The 24,940-nt window shown below is 33.1% G+C and overlaps 1 protein-coding gene across 2 annotated transcripts; it reads left to right on the forward strand.

Annotated features, from left to right (window-relative positions):
- The first annotated feature begins 1,725 nt into the window (after positions 1-1,725).
- LOC143223667 (uncharacterized) lies at positions 1,726-22,443 on the forward strand. 2 transcript variants are annotated; one of them, XM_076451914.1, is made up of 5 exons: positions 1,726-2,469; positions 6,827-7,013; positions 8,457-8,569; positions 19,041-19,197; positions 20,780-22,443. In XM_076451914.1, the coding sequence occupies exons 2-5, from the start codon at positions 6,905-6,907 to the stop codon at positions 22,342-22,344; spliced, it is 1,944 nt and encodes a 647-aa protein (XP_076308029.1). In that variant the 5' UTR covers positions 1,726-2,469; positions 6,827-6,904; the 3' UTR covers positions 22,345-22,443. The 2 variants fall into 2 exon arrangements, with proteins under 2 accessions (XP_076308029.1, XP_076308030.1); XM_076451915.1 differs by having other exon boundaries at positions 1,726-1,872.
- Positions 22,444-24,940: the final 2,497 nt, after the last annotated feature.

The raw sequence follows: 24,940 nt of genomic DNA on the forward strand, positions 1-24,940 counted from the left end.
GTGTAGAAAATGTCTCCAGTGGGATATCTTTATCTTACCACTAACGTTGGAAGCCATTTGGACCATCCAGGTTAAATTTTTTCTCATTAGGAAACAAAACCTTCTTCCACTTTTCTATGTTCCATGTTTGGTGCTTCTCAGCAAAGTTTAACCGAGCTGTTTCGTGGTGTGGAAGGAGGCGTGGCCTTTGAAGAGGTTTATGGTTTTTAAAGCCTTTCTCTCGTAGATGCCGTGTTATTGTTCTTGAGCTACATTCTGCGTCCGTAAGGTTGTCCGGCAAGACACCAGCCAATTGTCGAATCCTCCTGCTCAACGCAGGCAAAATTTTCTTGGGCCGACCACTTGAAATTTTCGTTCCGTATCCCTCAGGGTCTTTTAAGAAATTTGAAACAGCAGTTTTACTACGCCTAATCTCACCAGCGATTGCACGTTGAGAGAGATCTTGCTTTTGCAGCTCGACAATTCTACCATGTTCAAACTCTCTCAACTTTTTAGCCTTTGCCATGTTTTTACCCAATGTAACACAGGAAATGTCATTTAGAGATGTTGACAACCCTAATGCTTGAACACAAATGACTAAATTTTGTTACATGTTTACCGATTAATTCTTCGTTTCAGTATGGTCTTAAACTTTTGACCAGGTAGAAATTAGGCTAAATTCATACTATTCACATTTTCCCTATTAAATGCTAAAAAGTTTTTTTTCCCCTTTTCTTATTTTCATCTTTCGAAGCTCTACTCAAATAAGTGGTTGAATCTAACAAAGCAAAATGCTTTTTTTATCTTTATGTTCATTGGCCTTAAGATTTTGGCCAGCAGTGTATATTTTTTAACAACAAATTATAAATACTACAGTTAGTACTTAGTAGCACAAATATCAGCCCTACAGCGTTTCTGCTAGTAATGTTAATAAAACATGTTTAGGTTTCAGTTTTCGAGGAGAAAGATTCCAGTGAGGTAGAAACTGTTTGTTTTGGAATTTCGCACAAAGCTACTCGAGGGCTATCTGTGCAAGCCGTCCCTAATTTAGCAGTGTAAGACTAGAGGGAAGGCAGCTAGTCATCCTCACCCACCGCCAACTCTTGGGCTACTCTTTTACCAACGAAAAGTGGGATTGACCGTCATTAAACAAACTGATATAATTCTTTTAACATACATTTATGAGCTATTTGTCTCATCTAACCGTTATTCTATAAAACAACAGACTTAATGATCTATAGATAGTAACTTGCCTTCGTTTTTCTCAAAAACATAATATTACCAACATACTCTACGTGTGTCCATGTTTAATTGTTGTCACCATTCAATATATAGCCACATTGCTATAATCGGGAGTTTCTGATGTCATGTTCATAAAATTTGTAAAGGCAATGTCGGTGTATTGTTTATTTCTAAATGTATTTTTAGTGTAATATAATGTCTCTTCTGTTATAATGGCATCTGGTTTGGTTCTTGTTCAGCTCAAAGCTACACAAAACGCTATCTGATCTAAGGTGGGTATCGAAACATGAGTTTTAGCGCGATTGCAGACAACACCGTTTAGTCTAAATTACTATGGTTAGGGAAAGTAATTGTTTAGTTCACTTGAAAATACTATATTTAAAGAGGAACCTGATAGATTCTAATACACTTTCAATATTAAGTGCTTGTATTATTTATTGAAAGAATTCATGAGTGAAAGTAAAGGAGATGCCAATAATATCTCAACCACCCAATATCTGCTGTTTGCTATAGCTGCGAGTCCTTTCACTCAATAGCGGGGATTACCAGGACAGATGAGAAACAACAAATGTAGTTGTGGTCGAGATGCTAATTTTATCACGAAATAACTTGGACAATAATATCTCTGTTGATGTGCACTAAATTAAGTCGGTGAGCTGTATTTTTATCGCGTTTGTTTATATGATTACACATCTGATCAAGGTTTTTTTTCTTGTGATTTTTAACACACACAAAATTAAAACTCCAGCGTCGTCTCACCACCGTTGTTTCGTCGTTTTTGTTTGTTTTTCGATATTTTATTTTGCGAATCCTTTTTTTTTTTCTCAACAGGTTTGATACTATTGTACATAATAATTGTGAAAATAATCACTTTGCCTCGATAGATATGGAACTAACTTGCTCTTAATAGGTCATAAAATAGAATTAGGCCTAATAACATTTAGCTTGAGCTGTTACTGCTTGTGTTATACTCCTATCTCCAAGCGACTGCGCGTTGTTTACTTCATATTTAATTCAAGCAACCGTAAATAATGTGCGGTGTGACTTACAAGTAACATTTATCAAATCTTAACGTTTGGTTAGATATTCGGCACGGCTTCACGAGTGGAAGATCTTCGCTTGCTAATCGTTTGACATTCTTCGAACTTTGACTTTGAAGAGATTACGGCTTGTGTAGGTTAAGGTATGCATGTGGATTTGGAATTTCAAAGTTCCACGTAAAAGACTAGTCAAAAAAGATTTGTCTCGGTAAGTATGATGGATAAGTTGACTCATTGTGTAGAAAACCATAGATTGAAAAATACAGATGGCTTCATAAATTGAGTTAGTTAAATTGATTAATGTCGTAAGTTGGGTTCCTCATGTCTCAGTGCGATAACCATTTCTGATTTATATCAGTGACATAGATGAGGAATGCCAGTAGATTATTTAAATTTCCTGACAAAATTAAAGGTTTCAGGTATTGCTGGCTCGAAGTGAATATGTTAAATTTAAGGTTTATAATAATCTACCTTTTGTTCACAGTAATCAGCTATTTTTGTTAACCTGAGGATGACCTAAGAAGGTCCAAACATTGTTCTGTACTTTATTTTAATTAAAGTTTTAATACCCATACCAGCCATCTTGAGAATACATTTTTACTTTAAATATCACAAAGTATCAACCTTATACTAAAGCAGGGTCTGTGGTAAATTGTTTTGTAAGTGTAAACTATATATAATCCAGATAAGATCATCTCTTCAGCATTCAAGGTCTATTAAATAAGTATTTTGAAGTCTGAGATAAATTACTGTGACACATTTTATTTTACATAACATAACTAGGGAATCACACTTTGGTAATTCAGACAAATAAATACAGATGTCTCTTTGTAATAAATTTGAGCTGATACATGTGGAATATTGCAGTTTGAAATATCAGTGTAATTTTTATGGGACTAACTGTAACAGTATAATTGAATAAGAAAAATACCTTGTTTTGATTGGTCATTCTTTTTTAAGCTATCCAAGTAATGTGTGTTGCTAGTGGTAAGGCAAATACGATGTTAGGTTGTATTTACAGATATACTGAATACAAATCTGAAGAGTTTATTATGTCATTGTATAGGTCATTAAGTTGGCCACATTTAGAGTACTATGCTCAGTATGGGGCTCCTTGCCTCAGAAAGGACATTGAATTGTTGGAAAGGGTTTAAAGGAGAGCTCATACCTGGTTGAGAAAGGTTATCTTACAAGGATAGGTTAACATCTCTTGACTTCTTTTTTCTTGAAAAAAGAAGAGTTAGGTGTGATTTGATTGAGGTGCTTAAGGTAGTTAAGGGAATTGTTAGTACAATGAAAACATATATATTTTGTAATGGTAGGAATGATTTTCAGCTACAACCAAGAGAATAGTTTGACTTTGGAAAATGTTGTCTTCAGATATTGTGCATGCAGTAAATTTAAGGGAGTTGAAGAGAAAGCTTGATAAATATTTCAATGATAAAAGCTGTCTTATTTAGGATTTAGTAGGGAGGACAGTCTAGATGGATGAAAAGGTCCCTTGATGCCTTTTAATTTTGTACTTTAGATTAAAGTTTAGTGATTGATACATGTGGTGGTACTTTCATTAAAAAAAATATACAAATGTTTTAGAAACCAAGGTTGTGTTTAGTATTTTAGTTCCCTTGTTGGTAATTTGAGGTGCTTACACTATAAAGTTTCAAAACATAAACTATTCATATGTATAAAAAACCAATGTTGTATCTAGTATTTTAATTCTCTTGTTGGTAATTCAAGGTGCTTACACTGTAAATTTTGAAAACATAACTTATATTCATGAAACATTTTCTGTTACCAGTGTCTTATAATGAAATTTGAAATAAAATATAACCTTTTGTGAGAATAATTTTTAAAGGTATTTAAAACTGTACAGGTTGTGTATTTAGTATATTATTGTTGAACTGAATGCCTGATGTGCTTGATAATACATGTATATCTTATTTAAAAAAAATATATTTTTATATATATATATATATATGGTTTAATTATAACAAGGGATTTATTAGTACATGAAGGCCTTCTCATCCACTAAACTAAACTTTAAAATTAAAACACTCAAAACCAGTAGTTGTTCAAATATTTATGAAGCTCTTCCCATCAACTAATTTAAATTAACTCTGTCCAACACATCTGAAAGCAATCAGTTCCAATGTCTAGCCATTGTGTTAGAGAAATAAAGGTATTTTATCTGAATAGGACTCCTATCGTGCCAACATTTATATTTCTGTCCATCAGTTTTATATTATTCTTACCATTAAGTAAACAAAAAATGATGAACCATCAGCAATTCCCTTAACAATCTTATTAAACACCTTATTCAGTGAGGTTTGTATTGTCCTGTGATTTGTTATTTATAACATTTTGGTATAACTTGTCCAGCTAATGTATGAAGCAAATTTACTGTTTTTTTGTGTTTTTTTTCCCAACCCCTTTACTAATGTCTTTCTCAACTAACCTTTTCTGTAACACCTTATCAAAAGTATTTTGAAAGTTAACTACACCATTACACCTAACAATCCTTAGAATAACATTGTCAAAAAACATTAACAGTTTCGTAAGTCAAGATTCCTCTTTATGAATCAGTTTTCTCTTGTTTATGACACCACATTCCATAAAATAATTTTGATAAATTTCTTTTATCAGACTTTGCAATTTTTACCATTATCAAAGTAAGACTAATTGTTTTATTAGTTTCTCATTTTTACAGAGAAAAAGCCCTGTATTCAGGGCAATTCTTATAATCCCCATTAAAAATAGGAGTAACATTAGCAGCTGTCCAGTCCTCTAGCATTTCTACCTTGTCTCTTGCCCCAAAATGAGAGAGGAGCTGAAATATGCAACCATTGACTATTCCCCCTTAAAAATTTTGGGAAAAAATGGTTGTGATACTATTTTTAACCTCAGTTTTTCTACTACTCATTAAAAGATTAATATGTATATATAATGGTAGCAGGATAGTACAGACACTACATTAAAAGTTTGTGAAAAGGAAAAGTAACTAATTAAATGAAGAACAGAACTGTACAGTGAGTAGTAAAATACATAAAGTATAAAATTTAAACTTATTAAAATAATTATTAAACACTGATCATATTACTCATGGCTGTCTGCCACATAAGTAGACAAGGTAGGCAGACTATTGCTCTGAAGTGAAAAAATTAGTTATACAGGACAGAATGTTTATTTATCCACTCAGTGTTTTCCAGTGTTCAATGTACAGTGTCACTATGATACTTGATTCTCTAACATTTATTGAACTAACAGGATGAAAAAACTTATGATGGTTGCACTTAAGATGTGTACATGACAGTTATGAATAGTTCATGACATGGTATAGAAAACTATTTTTAATTTCTTCATGAACCTCTTTCCTACAATCAAAATTCAGCAAAATTATTCTTTGTGATCACTGCCTCAGTATCTGTTTTAGTAACAACCCCAATTTTAGTGTCATTTTCGTTCGTAAAATATGGCCTGTAACAGTTACCAGTTAAAAAATTATACCCATGAAACCCTGGTTGTAACATATGTAGTTTCAACTAGACTGGACTTGGCTGCTGTTTTCTGCCTCCAATCTCAACAGGTTCTTTCATGTAGAAAGCCACTTTCAGATTGTAAAAAGTTTAATAAACAACTTGTAACCTAGAATGAATTCCTAACATGAATATTTATGTATAACCAAGTTTTAGTATCTCTCATTATATATATGTCTTTCATTTCAGTATGAAAAATGAATTTACTAATTTATTCTGTGACACTGCTATCTTTGAATGTTATACATATAATTCAAACTTTTACTTCTATTATAAATCTTTTACTGATCTACCCTATGTCATAGATATGCTCTATACTTCATGATGGACCTAGTGCTAACGTGTGAAAGCATTCAAGGTTACTTTACTTCTGTAAGATTTTATGTATTCCAGTAATGAAATATGCTGTTTAAATTAATGACATTAGTTGTAGCAACAATATTTCAAAGGAATTATGTTTATGTAGTTCATAACTATTAATGTCTAATTTATATGTGATAAGCATTCGGCATTATTTCTGTACTAGAGGTGTAGATAAATTTTAATATGAATCATAAAATAGTTCTTACACATTATAAATATGATTAAAAATCTGATATTTATGTTAATATTTATTGTGTCTGCCTGTCTGTTTTTAATTTTATTTAGATAATACTGTAATTTGGTTTTATTTAAGTTTTACTATTTTATGATATGCCTTTTAGGTTGAAGATGTGGAAACAGTTAATGAAAGTAGTGGGCAATTTATTTCATGTAAAAGCTTGTCTAAATAGATTTTGTAGTTAACCAAATTTGGCTTTATAATATGTGATATGTTAGATTGTATTGAGAAAGTTCTTATATAATAGTTTTAAATAAAGAGAATATTCTCTTGGAATTAATGAAGGGTTAAAATTATTAATAATTTTAGTACAAAACTGTATAAAGATAAATAAGGTTTATTATATCAGTAGTTATAACACTTGAATTAATTACATTGTTCAGACATATCTTTTGAGTGGGCTAAAAATTCTACTTTTTTCTTTTTGCTAGAATACAAGATTTAGTTCTTAACCTGTAGTCTAACTTCAAGCAGTGATAACAATATGAAAGTGAAGCTGTGATGCAACAATGGAAGTATTAAAAATGAAGGTTGAACCCTTTTCTGATGAGGAACAAGATGTTTTGTTGAATATGAAGTTGGTGAAAAATGAAGAGAAAATTGTTACAGTAACTAGTAGTAAGTAATGTAATTTAAGTGAAGGTATTTCTTGGATTTAAAACATTCAAATTATGTACGATACATCTGTTAGTAATGTTTTGTACAATTCTGTTTTTCATGGAATGGTTTCTGGTAAAAATAAGTGTTGCATTTCTGAAGACAGCTTGTAATATTACTATGAAACGATATTGTCACTGTACCCACAAGTATGAAACGATATTGTCACTGTACCCACAAGTATGAAACGATATTGTCACTGTACCCACAAGTATGAAACGATATTGTCACTGTACCCACAAGTATGAAACGATATTGTCACTGTACCCACAAGTATGAAACGATATTGTCACTGTACCCACAAGTATGAAACAATATTGTCACTGTACCCACAAGTATGAAATAATATTGTCCTTGTACCTACAAGTATGAAACAATATTGTCACTGTACCCACAAGTATGAAACAATATAAGAAACATCATTAAATTACAAATACCTTTTTAACTTGAGCACTTTCAAAACATGGACCCGTCATCTTCAGTTTACTCCTGAAGAACAAGAAAGGTCTACTTTTAAAAATTGCTTGAGGTAGAGGATTTTTAACAGCTTATTTTAAGACTTCCTGAACCTTTGTGTTTTTCTGACAAGTATGAAATAATATTGTCACTGTACCTACAAGTATGAAACAATATTGGCACTGTACCCACAAGTATGAAATAATATTGTTACTATACCTTCAAGTATGAAACAATATTGTCCTTGTACCTGCAAATATGAAACAATATTGTCACTGTACCCACAAGTATGACTACTGTGTTATATTTCTACTTACCATTTTTGAAAAAAAAATTCAAGGTCAGTTAAATACAATTCAACAACAACTGTGCAAAATTATCAGGCACAGTTATCCTCATATCAGAAGAAAGATATATTTGGATTTCATTAATGTAAACATAGCAAAGACTGCATTTCAAGTAACTTCCATCCTGGACTTAACCCTAATACTGGTTAAAATTCCACTGTGATTTAGAAGTAAGAATAATTAGTAGAAAAATGTTTGAGGATATACGTGTTCCAGCTGTGTGTTATAGTCACTTAAATATTATGAACACAGAAATCAACAGTAGTTAGGAGTTGGGCAGTAAATAGAAGCATCTATTGATATCAATAGACATTTGAAGTACCTAGCTTCTTATAGAAGGATAAAACCTTATATCCAACATTGTTTCTGTGTCTCTTTAAAGTGTTAATGTGTGTATATAAGTGTGTATTCCAAGTCAAGTCTGGCTGATATTGTAAGAGAAGCTATAAAAAAGACAATTGTAACATCGTCTAAAACCCATGCTTCTCCTACAGTACTGATGTATCATTACATTATATGAAGTTTTATTGTTAGTTAATAATAAATAAATTATATTCATTCTTGTTGTTACAAATAAATACATATTGTTTTATACTTCCAGCAACACAAGAATCTGATTCATTAACAGAAAGATTTTCAGACAACAGTTTTGGGTTTCATATAACAAAAGAGGAACAAGAGGAGAAGTGTGATGTACTTCCACAGAAGACTGAGGTAACTTGTAGACTAACAGTTCTGTTATCACAGTAATATGTTTAAGTAGTTCATCGTTAGTTGATTATAATTGTTACAAAACCTTAAAAAAGTAGTATTTTCTTTTTTAAAACACTTTCAAACAGTGCTTAAGGTACACTGTGTAACATAAATTTTGTTTGTGGACAGTATGTGTTATTTCTAAATTGCTTATGTTGTAAAAGTACAAAAAATGGCCATTATTCCCTTCAGACTTTGCTTTTATGACCTGGATAATGAAATTTAAAAATTAAACTATTTTCTGTGTAAAAACGGACAAATTGGCACATTTTCATTTGCAAAAGGTTTGAATGAAACAACATATGAATCAAGATTTACATGTACACTGCTGGTCAAAATCTTAAGGCCAATGAACCTAAAGAAAAATTCTGCATTTTGCATTGTTAGACTGAACCACTTATTTGATTAGAGCTTCGCAAGATAAAAACAAGAAAAGGGAAAATAAAGATAAAAAAAAACTGTTTTAGCATTTAATAGGGAAAAAGTGAACACTATGAAATTAGTGTAAATACCAGCTGGTCAAAAGTTTAAGACCATAATGAAAAAAGGCATTAATCGGTAAACATGTAACAAACTTTAGTCATTTGTGTTCAAGCATTAGCATTGTCAACATCTCCCACTGACATCTCCTGTGTTACATTGGATAAAAACATGGCAAAGGCTAAAAAGTTGACAGAGTTTGAACATCGCAGAATTGTCGAGCTGCAAAAGCAAGGTCTCTCTCAACGTGTCATTATTGGTGAGATTGGGCATAATAAAACTGCTGTTTCAAATTTCTTAAAAGACACTGAGGGATATGGAATGAGAATTTCAAGTGGTCGGACCAAGAAAATTTCACCAGCTTTGAGCAGGAGGATCGACAGATCATCTGGCAAGATACCAGCCAATCGTCAAACCAGATTAAGGCCTTTACAGATGGAGAATGCAGCTCAAGAACAATAAGACGGCATCTACAAAAGAAAAGCTTTAAAAACCGTAAACGTCTTCAATGGTCATGCCTCCTTCCACACCATGAAACAGCTCGGTTAAACTTTGCTGAGAAGCACCAAACATGGGATGTAGAAGAGTGGAAGAAGGTGTTGTTCTCTAATGAGAAAAATTTAACTTGCACGATAAGGACATCCCACCAGAGACATTTTCTACACGACACAGTGAAGGAGGTTCCATCATTATGTGGGGTGCTTTCTCCTTCCATGGAATAATGGAGCTTCAGGTTATACAGGGGCATCAAACAGCAGCTGTCTACATTGGCATGTTGGAGAGAGCATTCTTATTGACTGATGGCCCTTGCTTTTGTATAAATGACTGAATCTTTCAGCAGGTCAATGCTGAAATCCACAATGCCCACAGGACAATGGACTTTTTCATGGCAAATAACGTGATTGTTTTGGACCATCAGCATGTTTGCCCGAACTGAACCCCTTTGAAAATGTTTGGGGGTGGACGGCAAGGGAAGTATATAGAAATGGACGTCAATTCCAAACAGTGCATGATCTTCATGAAGCCATCTTTACCACTCGGAATAACATTCCAGCCAGCCTTCTACAAACACTTATATCGACTATGCCAAAGCGAATGTTTGCAGTTATTTGGAATGGCGTGCCGTGCACCTCACTACTGAGACCTCTGGTTGGGCATTTCCTACCCTGCTTAGGACTTCTTTTTGATATGGTCTTAAACATTTGACCAGCCAGTATTTAGGCTAATTTCATAGTGTTCATTTTCCTTATTAAATGCAAAAAAAGTTTCTTATTTTTATTTTCCCTTTTCTTATTTTCATCTTTTGAAGCTCTACTCAAATAATTGGTTGAGTCTAACAATGCAAAATGCACATTTTTTTCTTTATGTTCATTGGCCTTAAGATTTTGGCCAGCAGTGTATTTATACTAAAGTTATAAGCTTTGCGTGAAATTCAAAACAATAAATAAATAAATGTAAAAACGGGCAAATTTGTACATTTTCATTTACATAACGTCTGAATAAAACAACATATGAATCAAAATTTACATGTATTTATGCTAAAGATACACAAAAATGTTTAGAAGTGAGTAATTTTACAAGATTTTCAACTGTAATATAAATCGCTTTCACGAATCAGCCTCCAAATATAGTCTTGGCATTTGACTTTGTTAGACTAAGATCTTTGATCAAGTCATTGAGGTCTCTTTGGTTGGGATAGTATGGGTTTCTCTTACCAGCTGCACCTCTGAAATTGTAACCTGGATCTTCAACATCTATCTTCTCTTCTGATTTGCTGCTCTCTTCTGAGGATGGCTGCTTTCTCTCTGGCAGAGTGGGTACAAGGAGCTGAGAGCAGTGTGGCACTGGGGTGATGGATGATGAATGGTCCAGATACGTAATAGCAGTTGCATTCTTGCCAACCTAACATTTGGAAGGGTTCACCGTGCAGAAGTAGCAATTGCTTGAGTGGTCAGTTGATTCATGCCAAATTTTTGGAATGGTAAACTTCATGGCACTTTCTTCCCCTCTGTACCATCCTGTAAAAGAGCAAAATAAAATTATTATGAAGAATAAATTTATTTCATCCACAACTGATGTGTAAGAGGTTCATGCAAAATATTTGTCATAGTTTTTCTATACTATTGGAAAGAAAAAGGTATTTAAATTTTAAAAGGTCTAAAATTTGTATAATATAAAATCTTACTGTTCAAGCAAGCAGACATTGTCTGTCTTATCTTCTAGAGTTTTTTTTGCAGTGCTTGCAGGTAAAATGAGGTGCCCATGGTTTGTTTTGATCCACGACAGGCATGCCAAAATATGCCTTGTAGGCTTCACACATTTTAGCAGATGCTGTCACAGTTCTTTTTTGCTCTTGTCTCAATAAATTGACCACATACATAGCAGAATGCTTGCAGCTTCTTGATGCCATCTCTGATAAAATCAGATAGGTCTATGTGTTCACTTAGGTAGCTGTAACTAATCTGAAGTGGTGAGTGTTGAGCCCATGTGTGTGCATGTATATATATATTACTGTGGAAAGTTCTAGAAAATTCTAAAAGGTTCTTGAAAATTATCATAAGTTCTACAACATTCTAGAAAGTTCTTAAAAATCCATACAAGTTTGAGAAAATTCTCTGTAAGCTACTCAGCACTGAATCTACTTGGAATGTTCTGAAAAATGGGTAAATTTCAAAATTTCATAGCCATGTCACAAAAGCAAAGTTTGAAGAGAAAAATAGGTCTTTTTCATTTATTTTAGGCATAAGCAATTGGGATATAACACCTTTCTGTCCAGGAACAAGAAAAAGTAAAAATTTTGTTTCGTAGTGTTATTTCCTGTATGTATATATATATATATATATGTGTGTGTGTGTGTGTGTGTGTGTGTACATATATCAGGTCCAAACACGAAATCTCCTGTGTCACTTCCTTTCAGAGCCCAAAGTATACTTGAAAGTTTTGGTGGCAAATTGGTCTAGCAGTTTGCCAGCTATGAACATGCATGTGGAAGATAACTTTGATAAACAGTTGTTAATATCTTTTTATTATGAGAAACACATTAGTACTTCAACTGGTTTTCCAAAAGACAAACTGCAAGCCTCAATATTTAATGGATATGGCAGAGTGTACTGTTAGATTGTGTACAATGTAGTATGAGAATACATGGAAGTTTATCATACCTTTATTATTAAACACAATAGTGCTTAGTATGTAGGGATAGGCAAAGAAAATAAACATCTGCCATATTCATTCTATTACTTTATGATGTTTACAAATAACTGCTAAAATTAAGTTATAGCTTTCTTTGAACAACTTATTGTTGAGTGTTTCATAGCTTGTTAGACTTCCATTATTAATGAAAATAATTGCTAAAGCAGAGAACTAGGAACTAGCTAAAGAGTTGACCTTTTTCTTTTCTCTCTAGCCAAAACAAAATGTGTGAAGTTTTTTATAATAGCTTTAGTATGATATAAAAGTATTTTGGAGAACTTGGGGACAGGTTATCAGGAAGCATGTTAGTACTTAATATAATCTAAAAAAACCACAATTCTAGTATAAACAATATTATCATTACCCCTTGAAATTAGCTTTCTTGCAGAAATCTAGTGTTCTTTTAAAAGTTTAAGTACAGAGTGAAACAAGAATTACCAACCAGCAATAATTGAACATTAGATGAGAATAACATGTAGAATACTCAATGCTTTGAACACTACAGTGGGTGTCTTTAGGGATCCAGCCCCTATATTGTGTATGAAGTGAAGGACTGAAAACAAAAGTCAATACATATAATATTAAATTTTATTACACACATTCAGAGAACTCACTGAATCTCAGAAAGGAGAAAAACATGTTAGAAAGCAAGTAAGTAAATATTGAAGCATGAATATAGGGATGATACAGCTATACATCTTGAATACGTTCTTTCTTTACTGTAGATTCCTCAACATTAAGTTTTAAGAAGTCACAGTTATGACTAGTGATAATCAGTGATTTGTTGTAACCAGTTGTATAGTGTAACATTAATATTTGAAGTCATTTTACAAGTGCAGTGAAGAAACTGACAAAATTGATGTGATATTAACAATATATATTACCACTAAATTACAAAAATAAATCAAATGTTCACTTGCCAAAGCAAGGGTAGAAATATTCTAAATTTTCAGCAGGACACGTCCTGCTGGACAGTGAGACTTGCCAGACATTTGAAATTTTAGCAGGACACATCAAAATTGTAATTGAACATTATCGAAAACAAGAAATCAAGTAGAGATAATTATTATATAAAACAGAATCATTTTATTTATGGCACTGAAACATTATTTCAAAGCAAGTGGCAACAAGCCTTGTATCCATTAAAAATGACACATAAATCAAACTGGTAGATTTAGTCATCCAGCACTAAGACATCAGCTGATGTAGACTCAGTATCTCTGTTGTCTCTACATGTGTGAGTTCCATGTGGACTCGCAAATTGTCTGTTTTTTTTACTGTCCTTCCACCAGGATTCTACAGATTTGCACAGTAATTCTGTGTGTGTGTGATCTTGCAAGATCACAGGTCTTATTCTTAGCTAATTTTATTGTCATCAAGTCATTAATTATTAGTTTCGACTGCCAGCCATCCTTAATAACTGCCATCTGGGAAAATCCACATTCTGGTTCAGCAGATGGCATGGAAATCACCTGCATGAGGCACACCAAGGCCAACACTGTTGATCCAGGGAAAGGTTTACCGTCCTCAACAGTAATTTGATTGTGGGCCCACAATCCACTTACACTAGTAGCCAGGGACTCATCTGATTTGGCAAGTCTTGTGGCTTTGAGCAGTGTCTCATGTAACTCAGCTTGGCAAATATCAGTTGCAATGTTGAAACCCTTAGTTTGTAGCAGAGCACCAAAGTGGTCCAATAGTGTCTGGAGTTCATTATGGCCATAAGATGACAATGCTTCCTTGCTTTTAGGCCAGTTGCTTGGTTCAAAAATTTGAAAGGCACCAATAAAATCCTTATCAGATTCCTCAAATCTTTCATTTAGATATGTGACAATTCTACCTATGAAGATGGCAGTTTCTTCAGCCACAGCTTGAGCAACTGTCTCTTTTGTGGCATGTTTTGAGCCTCTGGCCCTTGTCTGACCACTAATAACAATCACCTTTCCTCTAAGTAACCACTTGCCAGTTTGTTCACATGTTGTGAGCTCTTTAACAATTTTCTGGGATCTCTCAACATTATTCAGGTTGCCCAGCTTCTCTTTGCAAACAGCGAGTTTGTCAGAAACAGTGTTCACAGTAGCAGAATTGTCTTGCATTTTGAGACTAAGAGATGTCAAAACAGGCAGAACTACCAAGAGTATGTCCATGTACAGGATGAATTTAAGGCTTGTCAAAGTACTGTATAATTCTGCAGCTTTCTGTCCACATTCCCTTTTGTCATGCAGCTTTACTTGATACAAATGCTCTGCTGAAGCTGGCCAGTTATGAGAAACTGATTCCAGAGCACACTCTTTGTTGGCCACCCACAGGGTTCCTGACCCTTTTGTTGGCTTTTTAACAACAATGTTGTTGGCTTTACCAGTTTCTTTGAGGCCAGCCCAGTTCTGTGGCGAATTGTCATAAAACTTCCATAGGTTTCCTAAAAAGGTTTGGATAATATCAAGGTAAGGGATGTCCTTGATGGTCTTCTTAATTGCAAGTTCTAATCTGTGATTAACATGGTGGATCCCTATCAAATAAGGTTTTTGCACCTTCAATCTGTTGACAAGTCCTTTATTTGTGCCAAAATTGACAGTTGCCCCATCAGCTGTCAGGCATACAATTGATTCAAATGTAAGTTTGTACTTTGGAAAGTTCAATTGCTCCATTATCTATTACGCTAGTTGTGCAAGGTTAAGCTCCAATTCTGTCAGTGGTAAATACATGGTTCTTGGTTTAAATCAATTGAAAAATGTTTGAATTTTCACTGATGTATATTAATAATGGAATGACTATGTAAACCTGAATTAAAACACAAATGTACATGAAATATTGTCCATTTTATTTTTTCTTAATTAGGAATTCAGGATAAATCCAGAAAATTCTCATCCCAGGTAATTAAGAAACCTTTACCTGAACTAAGTGCCTGTAGCAAGTGTTCAGAATCAACCTTCTCAACTGACTGCAGACACAGGAAGTGGGTTACTGGGAAACAGTCACTGTTCAAATATCTGACATAGACTATCTCCTGCTTAGTGTTGGCTGTGTCTGTTGAGCCGTCAGTCATAATGCCAAAGAATAATGAGGTGTGCAGACAAGATCTGACATTAATTCTAATTGTTTCTGCAATATACTTCGTAAAGATAACTGCTTGTTTGTCATTGGCATAATGTTCTGTTAAGTTCATACCAAAGTTGTGCTCCTGCAGCAACAGAAGCTCTTGAAAATCACTGAATGGTTTGGCATTCAAAGCCATATAAAGGGCAGTCCTGAACAGCACAGGTAAACGATCTTTCTCAGTCTGATTAAGTTTGCTCAATTCTTTCATCATGGAAGTTAAATCAGGCATTTCTTTTGCTGTCTAAGCTTGACAACTTGGACTGTGGGCATGACTGTTTTCATGCTGCTTAACAGCACTTGCTCTCAGGTTGGAAGATCCTGTTATGAAGGTGTTCTTCTGCCTTCCACTATTTTGGTCATATTCTTGACAAATTGAACAAAACATCAGTCCAGTAGCGTTATTATATTCCATGGTCGGCCTCTATTCCATTCATCCTGGAAACAACGAGTAGGCTTAGCGCCAGTATTAGCAGTCACAGTTTTTGCTTTAACACTTGGGCTTGGGTCAACAAGCTTGGGTGTTTTTACTCAAGGTTCCATAGTAATGTCTTCTGATTCATTAGCCTTACTTGTGAAGCCAAACTAATATAGATTGTGAGACTTTCCCGTTTTTTTTTACTATCGGACGCCATGGTCAGATTGTCGAATGATTTGGCAGTCACGTGACTATCCAGGACAGTACGGATAAGGCAACCTAAATAGCGCATTTTGTGAGCATTCACAACCTTTATTAAAATTTGCTTTTTTTGTCTTAAATTAAATCTTAAATTTTGCAAGTTATTTTCCACTCATTTTTGAATATACTTTTTTAAGCAAAATTTTTGGGCTGTGCATACAGAGCTTTTGCCTCACTTATTTTAGAGGGGACAATGTATTTGTGTCTGATATGTTAGGAATATGACCACTGGTCATGATGTCGGTGATAGATGGTCAAACTTGATTTTTTAACGTACATGTCCAGCTTTAATAAAAAATAAAAAATTTTGAACCCTGCAAAGAACTTTAATAAAATTGTTTTAAAACAAAGTTTGCAAAAATTACGTATAGCAATGTTAAACAATGCACAAATCTATACAAAAATCAATACATAAGTTGGCCAAACTTTCCAAGAAACATTTTATCTACAACTAAATGCTGAATTCTTGTCAGCTGCGAATTTGGGTTTGAATAAAATCATTTAAATTGAACAGTGTTATATAGTCTTACAGTTACTAACAACTATGAGCTTGTAAGATTGACCCTGTACTTACTGGCTAATTAAGTAGGGATTTCTTATAGTTTTTGTACTTCTGTACATTTTGGCATTGTCATCTCTACATCATATCTAATATTTGCAAACTTTTTTTCACTACTTGTTTCACATGGATAAATTATCTCATTTGTGTTTGATTTCATTTATTTTTCTTTACCTACTGGAACAGAGCCATCTGTCAACTCCCAGCTAGTATTCACTCATTCCCCATACATTGGAAGGTTTTCTTAATTAAAATTACTGTTGTAACTAATGGATAGGAAACAGATAAAGTTGTATACCACAGAACTGAGTAAATTATTACTTTAACTACAACTCTTTTTTGGCATCGGTCTTATAACCTTCCTTTTTATGTGATTGACCTCTGAGTTTTTTAGTTTAATACTTTGTAAAAATATTCATTTTTTTATTTTGTGTCTTTAAAATGATGTTAAAACATTGTACCAGTTTATATTTTTTCTCTCATCTTAAACAATATAGCTGTATTGTTTTTAACCCTTTGGGTGCCATAACCGAATTTATCCTACTTGATATTTATAGCTGTTTGTGGTGCCAAAAACTTTTCCTTATAGTGCAACAATCATGATACTCGCAAGTTCTTGAATTTTCTGCCTTAGTGTTATGCACATGTACATCAGTGAGCAAACGTTCAACTACCAGTGGATTTTGATATAGAAAAGTATTAAAAATGGATAAATTCTAAATTTCAATTTTTCATGAATAATTGACACTTCTGAGAATGGACTGAACTTTAATTAAGCACTTAAAGGTTAAAATTTGACTTTAAAAGTTTTTTGTTTTGTTCTGTCGTTCCAACATACTGTTTATACTGTGCTAGTTTTATCAGTTTCTTCTGTAGTTCACTGAATCTATTTACTTATTTTCTCTAAACTGTATTACTCTGATACTTACATCTGTTAATTGAAACAATGTTGGTAGAAGAGAATTTTGCCTCATTAAGTTAGTAATGAGATCTCTTTTATCTTTCATTTTAGTATTACCTTTGTTATCAAATGATTTCAGCACAACCTGTTACTTATCTGTTGTAATATAAACCCAAATACATTGCTGACTTAATATACTTATTTGTTTCATGAATATAGTCAATGTTGCTTTCTTCTGTATTCTGTCAGTGATCTATCACTAAATTACCAAATGTTATAAGGTAGCTTGAATTTATGTTACCTACAACATAGAATCCTCTGATATCCTCTCTCCACTTTATTATAAAATAATGGTATTGTGGTTAAGAAGTGTGGACTTACTTTCTCTTTTGAATCTTAATGGTGCTAGAGAAGTGACTAAATCTTTATTTTCAGAGCATAACTGTAATGGAGGGGTAGAGGTAACACTAATTACTGGCTTAACACCTTCCTAAGAATCAGTTTTCATGTTATCACTTCCTGTAGCAATTTTATAACATTAAATACCACAGCTTCCCAATTTAAATGCACTTAAACTTTTTTTCACAGATTGACCACCACCTCTTGTAACCATTTTGAAATACTTCCATAGCTTATCCCTTTTTAGTGCCAAAATGATTAAAGTTTCTTGTTACCAATTGGGAAATAAATAGTTAATTTCATTCTAAATGCATTAACATCATTCACCAAGATAGTAAATAATCTTTTTAGTGTCAAGCTTAACTGAATTGTCTCAAAATTATTAAAAAACAAGTCACTGTTCTTTGTTAATTTTAATGAAAAACAAAGCTGAAATTAATGTTTAATTAATTTGTTTAATTTTTAATAAAATTTTACCACTAAATGCTCCAGTGTTTCTTAATATTGTTATAAATAATAACTATTTAATTTTAATTTAAATAAATCAACTGTTTGTTTTTAAGTGTTTTTATTTCTATATCAGTCACTTTACTAGAAGTAAAGATGTTTGACTTATTTGGTTTACTTTAGAACTGTATGGTTAATGTATTATTATAATGGAAGTCCATTCTTTTTTGTAAAAGATACTGAAAAGTTGGTTACAGAGTTACATGTGACTTTCAAAAAATTAACTGATACGATACTGTCATTGTAAAAATGATATATTGGAGCAGCATAAGGGGAGAAATTAAACATTCCATCTGTAAGTTGCATTCATTGGAGAAAACTGCAGTTGCTATGGTATTGTGTATTTTCACTTCACTGTGGTTGTCTTCAACTATCTGTGATGGTGGCTGCAATATACCATAAGTACAATGTTTTAAGCCATGGAAAGTTTAGATTTTATTAATGTTTCTCACTGAACTTAAGTATTTGGTAATAAATTGTCCATTTTATTGGAGAAACAAAGGTTAAAATTCCTGAATTTTGAAGTTTTAGTTAGATATCCTCATCTACTGAATTTAGTAAGTTGTGGAGACCCCTAATATTTTGGTGGTGTTATTTTCTATTAATCTTTTTGTTTCAGCACACACTTGTCAGATGGAAAACTGAACAATCAGATGCCTTAGAACAACATAATGTTATTTCAAAGTTCAGTGACAATGATGATGAAGCTAATGATGTAGTGAATGTGAAAAAAGAAAATGTGCAACAAATCAATTCTGGGTCAGAAGATACATCTAGTAAGTATAAATGTCTTAAAATTAACATAGTTAATACTGATTGAAAGAGTTTTTCATATAATCAAATGATATTAGTAGTTTATATTTACTGGACTTCTTATGCTAATACAGAACTACTTGTTTTGATATAATTACTGATAATTTGTAAGTGTTACCTTTATTAATGAGAAAGAATATAGTTATATGAAGGAATTGCTTCCTCTTGTCTCTTGTTTTTGTGCTGTTTCATCATCCACACTCATCCCTGTATCAGTTCAATTATCTGTATCCATTCATCCTTGTCATTGGTGTTATATCTTTTATGATCAGATACTCTTAAATTATGTTCTGTGTGATAATATGAAATTCCAAGGTATGGTAACTGCTGGCTGTGTATCTGTTATTATTGTTTAGCTTTTAAAATTATGAAAGGTAATTATTGTTAAAACAGTTAAAGAATAGACACATGAACATAAATTAGGAAGCTTACACTTCAATACAGTCCTACCTCCTCTTCATAAAGCCATCTTGATTCTTTTCTGCCCTATAAACATTACCAAACATTTTCACGATTACTGCTCTAGTCTTTATATCGATCAATTTCATGTCATGTGACTACTTATCTTACCTATATTGGTGCAGGTAGTTCCTTTTCCACTCATTTCTTACTTTTTTAGTGACATAATATTGTTTAGATGTGTGTTTATTTTCCCATGTAGCTACAGTTATGAATATGCTTCTCTGCCATTTTTTTTTATACATACACCATCTGCTTGACACAATGGAAATAATCTTATATCAGTGTAGTGTACAAAATGATGTTCAGAAATAGTATCAAAAAATGTGTTGAAAATTCATAATTTGGTGGAATATTTCAATGTGAGTCAGGTTTACAAACTTAGCAAAACAACTGTAGTGGATACACATCAATAATTTGTGAAAGTTGTGGCAAATAACTTTCAAATTATGTGATGTGACTATAGACGTTTAATAAGAAGCACTGAATTGGAATCATAATTGCTTATTTGATGAGAGTCTTACTAATCATTTAATTATTAAACATTTTAGTACAATTAGATGTTTTATTTGATGTCAAAGATCAACTGTTGGTAATTGTTGGCTTTCATATAATAAATTATTAAGCTTTCTATGAGTTATGAGTCATTTTAATGGCTAAAATATTAACACTTGTTATATAAATGGTCAGTTCTAGTGAATGTTCATATTAAAGTATTAAATGATTTTTCATTACTTGTTATATAAAGTACTGAATTATCATAATGGGAAAGTTAATTATATCTGATAGCTGTTATGTTTTCCATAAAACGATGTTAAAGCCTATTATTATGACAACATTTCCTTGTGTTTGTTAAAAGAAACTCAAAAATCTTCTTTCAAGATTTTAAAGAAAGTAATTGTGTTGACTGAGAAACATGATCTGTATGTCAGATCTTGTGATTCATAGTTGTGTCTTTGCATTTTATTCCTCATGGATAACAAACTTATTATTTTTATGAAATCTTTGAAATATTTCAAATATCATGATATTCAAAAAACATTTTTATTTATTATTATATTTATTGCATATTTATTTGATTTTTAGATGTAAAGACTGATATAAGCAGCTGTGGTGGAAATCAGTTTCAACATTGTCATGATTTAACACAGGAAGATTCTCAAACCCAAATTATCAAATCTCAGATGCCAAACACTAAGTATATGTTTGGTAAAAGTACTTCAATAAGAAATCATGTACAGCATTATGATGTACCCTACACTGGAGTGAAACCATACAGTTGTAGAATCTGTGGAAAAGGGTTTGTAAAAAATCATAACTTAAAAATGCATCAGACAATACACACTGGTGAGAAACCATACAATTGTTTAGTATGTGGCAAAGATTTTAGGACAAAGAGTGAACTAAAAATACATCAGAGAACTCACACTGGGGAGAAACCATTTAGTTGTGTTATTTGTGGAAAGGAATTTGGAAGAAATACTGACATGAAATTGCATGAGAGAATACACACTGGAGAGAAACCATACAGTTGTGGCATCTGTGGAAAAGAATTTAGAAGTAATAGTAATCTGAAAATACATCAGAAGATACATACTGGGGAGAAACCATACAGTTGTTTAATCTGTGGTAAAGATTTCAGAAGAAACTGTAAACTAAAAATACATCAGAGAGTTCATACTGGGGAGAAACCATACAGCTGTGATATCTGTGGGAAACAGTTTGGAAGAAATAGTAACCTGAATATACATCAGAGGACACACACTGGGGAGAAACCATTCAGCTGTGTAGTGTGTGGTAAAGGATTTGGAACAAATAGTGAACTAAAAAAACATGAGATTATACATACTGGAGAGAAACCATATTGTTGTGTATTATGTGGCAAAAAATTTGGAAGAAGTTTTGATCTAAAAATACATCAGAGGATGCACGCTGTGGAGAAACCGTACAGCTGTGGAATTTGTGGTAAAAAATTCAAAATAAATAGTAATTTAAAAATACATGAAAGAACACATGCTAGAGAAAAGCCATATTGTTGTGTAATGTGTGGTAAAGAATTTGTAAGTAATAGTTATCTAAGGAAACATGAGAAGATACACTCTATGGAAAAACCATACAGTTGTGCAGTGTGTGGCAAAAAATTCCGAAGAAATTGTAAACTAAAAATACATCAGAGAATTCACACTGGAGAGAAACCATACAATTGTGCAATTTGTGGCAAAGAATTTGGAAGAAGTTGTAACCTAAAAATACATCAAAGAATCCACACTGGGGAGAAACCATACATTTGTGTAGTTTGTGGCAAAGACTTTGGAACAAATAGTGAACTAAAAAAACATGAAAGGATACACACTGGTGAGAAACCCTATAGTTGTGTAGTGTGTGGTAAAAAGTTTGGCAGAAGTGGTGACTTAACAATGCATCAGAGAGTTCATACTGGTGAGAGACCATACAGTTGTGTAGTATGTGGCAAGAAATTTCGAAGGAGTACTTACTTAAAAGACCATGGAAGAATACACACTGGGGAAAAACCGTACAGTTGTATAATATGTGGCAAAGAATTTATAAGTAATAGCAGCTTAAGAAAACATGAAAAGACACACAGCAGGGAAAGTTTAGAGATAGAAGTGTGGGACAAAAATATTTTGTAATGAAATGTTGAAGTTATATCTGAAGATATAATCCACAGTTGTGTGATGTGGTTGACAAATAATATCTGTAAAATAAACTCAATAATTTCACAAACATAACATTACTGATAGCAGGCTTAGTTAATTTCATGTTTTTGTGTCTTATTTTAGCATAGAAACAGTGAACCAACAATATAAGTACACTTCTCTTAATTTTGGCTGAAAAACTTATGAAACTAACTTGGTCGCAAAATAATACCCTTTAATTAATTATGACACACAGTTGGCTGAAGAAAGGTTTAGTGGTGGATGCATGTAATTAAAGCTAGGCCTGATGCACCCCCCACCTCCAAGTTGGGAATGGTGTGAGAGAGTCTATGGAAGCCATAAGTCTTTTTTTTACTTTTATATTTATTGCTAACAATTCAGAAACAAACACCTGATAATTAATATGCATAAATTTTACTTTTTTATTTATCTTGGGTTTGGTATTTCAGAATACTTGCTGCTTGACAATCGAAGTTTAGTGATATTCATGACTTATGTATGTTAGAAATATGCAAGGTTATTGGTAACTCAACACCAAGAGAATTTGACTCAAATGTTTCCACATTTACACACACAAATTGTATCATACACGTGTGTTTATGTATGAAACATTTGGTTCACACACATAAAAGTAGTAAGAAATAAAATACTTCAATTTTACTGTTCTTACACTTATCGACTTCAGAGTAATCGCCAATATCAAACTCGTATGTTTTGATACGTGTATGTAAATGGTACATCTGAAGCAAAGGAAACTTAGCACTGTCTTAAACCAAAAGTAAATATTTGTTAGTGTAGTGTTTTGATTATAAGTATGTGTCAATGGAGATGTCCTTTCTTTGAACACAAAATCATATGATTTTGTTCTCTACTGTGATGAAAAGAAAAGTCAGAGTTTACATTGATATGTAGTTAAACCTAAGGCTAATACAGACTGCAATGTTTAGATGAATAAACACAATACCCTCCCCTAGATCCATTATATCAGTTAAAATAATAATAGCCTTTGACTAACTGCAGCCATATTATTACAGGCCACCTTTCCAGGATACTTAGCTAATCATAGTGTTTAATATATCATTCTGTTCATTGAGTGCTTAACCAGTCATGGTACTTAACGTAACATAATGGTTAGGGACGTACTGGCCCATGTAGGCTGTTCCATTCTCCAAACTCATCTAAAACTATTAAATACAAATTAAAAAATAAACTTTGCCAGCCCTTATTCATATAGTTGTTAAGCTTTCTTTTAAACTCGCTTAAATTCACTGCCTCCACAACATCCGAAAATAGCACATTCTAGAAGCTAATCACCCTCTCAGAAAAATAAAACTGTCTTAAACTGAAGATGACTCTTACCGCCCCAAAATTTAATATGTTTTATAGTCCCACCATTCTCACCATTAAGTACTAAAAAAAAGTTACATCAACATTATTAATTTACTTAACAATCTTAAATCCATCAATCTGATTCAAACTTTTCAACTGAAAATTTTGGAAATCTTAACCTCTTGTGATAACCCCCTCATTTCCAAGCACCCTACGGCAACATTTAAATAGGTTAACATTAGTGACTGCTACAAGAAACTTCCTTTTAAGAACAAATCCTGGAAATTATTCGGGGAGAAGCCCGGCATGGCCGAGTGCGTTAGGCGTGCGACTCGTAATCCGAGGGTTCGCATCCCAGTCGCGCTGAACATGCTCGCCCTTTAAGCCGTGGGGGCGTTATAATGTGACGATCAATCCCACTATTCGTTGGTACAAGAGTTGTTGGTGGGTGGTGATGACTAGCTGCCTTCCCTCTTGTCTTACACTACAAAATTAGGGACGGCTCAGGTTTCTCCTCCTGGTTGGGGTTGTGCAGTAGGCTAACAATCTGCTCACTTAATAAAACCAGCCTGTTAATGAATCCGCAAGCGATTGCGGCCCTATGTTCCTTCATGGAATCGAGTGGCATAATAAAAATAATAATTTGGCGAGAAGTCATGAAAAATCCTTGAAAGCCCTTGATTTGATGGTTTAAAACTTAACTTTATGAATCCTGATATAATCTTTCTTATATTTCTTCCAAGTTAAACCTTCATCACATTGAAATTACATCACAACAGTTTCATTCTGTCTTCTGAATACAAGAAGCGCCCTAAACATGAATACTCTTGGAAACCTGTGTTGATGGAGTAAATTGTTTCGACTTATCAACCAGTCACAGAAACCGTATGATGGAGTAATCGCGTTATGCAAAACAACACTCACAGTAACAGTTTTGATGTAGAATAACCAATTGACACTAAAAAACAATCGCATAAACCATATAGTGGAGTAATCACTTTAAACAAACAGACAAAAAAATCGTCTGGTGGTTCCATAATCGCTTTCTTCTAAACAATCACAGGCACCGTGTGGTGGTGAAGTAATAACTTTGTAACCAAATTTACAGACACCACATGATAGAGGTGTGATAACTTTCTGTTAATTAAACAGTGATCGGTTTGTATTAAAAGCTCCCTAGTTTTACACTCTCTTCCCGCGTTACCTTCGTTCTTTCTAGTTTCTGTTAATTCTTCCACCA

This window comes from Tachypleus tridentatus, chromosome 8 (genome assembly GCF_004210375.1).
Source record: "Tachypleus tridentatus isolate NWPU-2018 chromosome 8, ASM421037v1, whole genome shotgun sequence".
NCBI classification, from domain to species: domain Eukaryota; kingdom Metazoa; phylum Arthropoda; class Merostomata; order Xiphosura; family Limulidae; genus Tachypleus; species Tachypleus tridentatus.

Coding starts and splice junctions, on each gene's coding strand:
- LOC143223667 (XM_076451914.1), top strand. CDS start 6,905: ATGGAAGTATTAAAAATGAAGGTTGAACCCTTTTCTGATGAGGAACAA. Junction 7,014..8,456: donor AATTGTTACAGTAACTAGTA/GTAAGTAATGTA, acceptor TTATACTTCCAG/CAACACAAGAATCTGATTCA. Junction 19,198..20,779: donor TGGGTCAGAAGATACATCTA/GTAAGTATAAAT, acceptor TTTGATTTTTAG/ATGTAAAGACTGATATAAGC.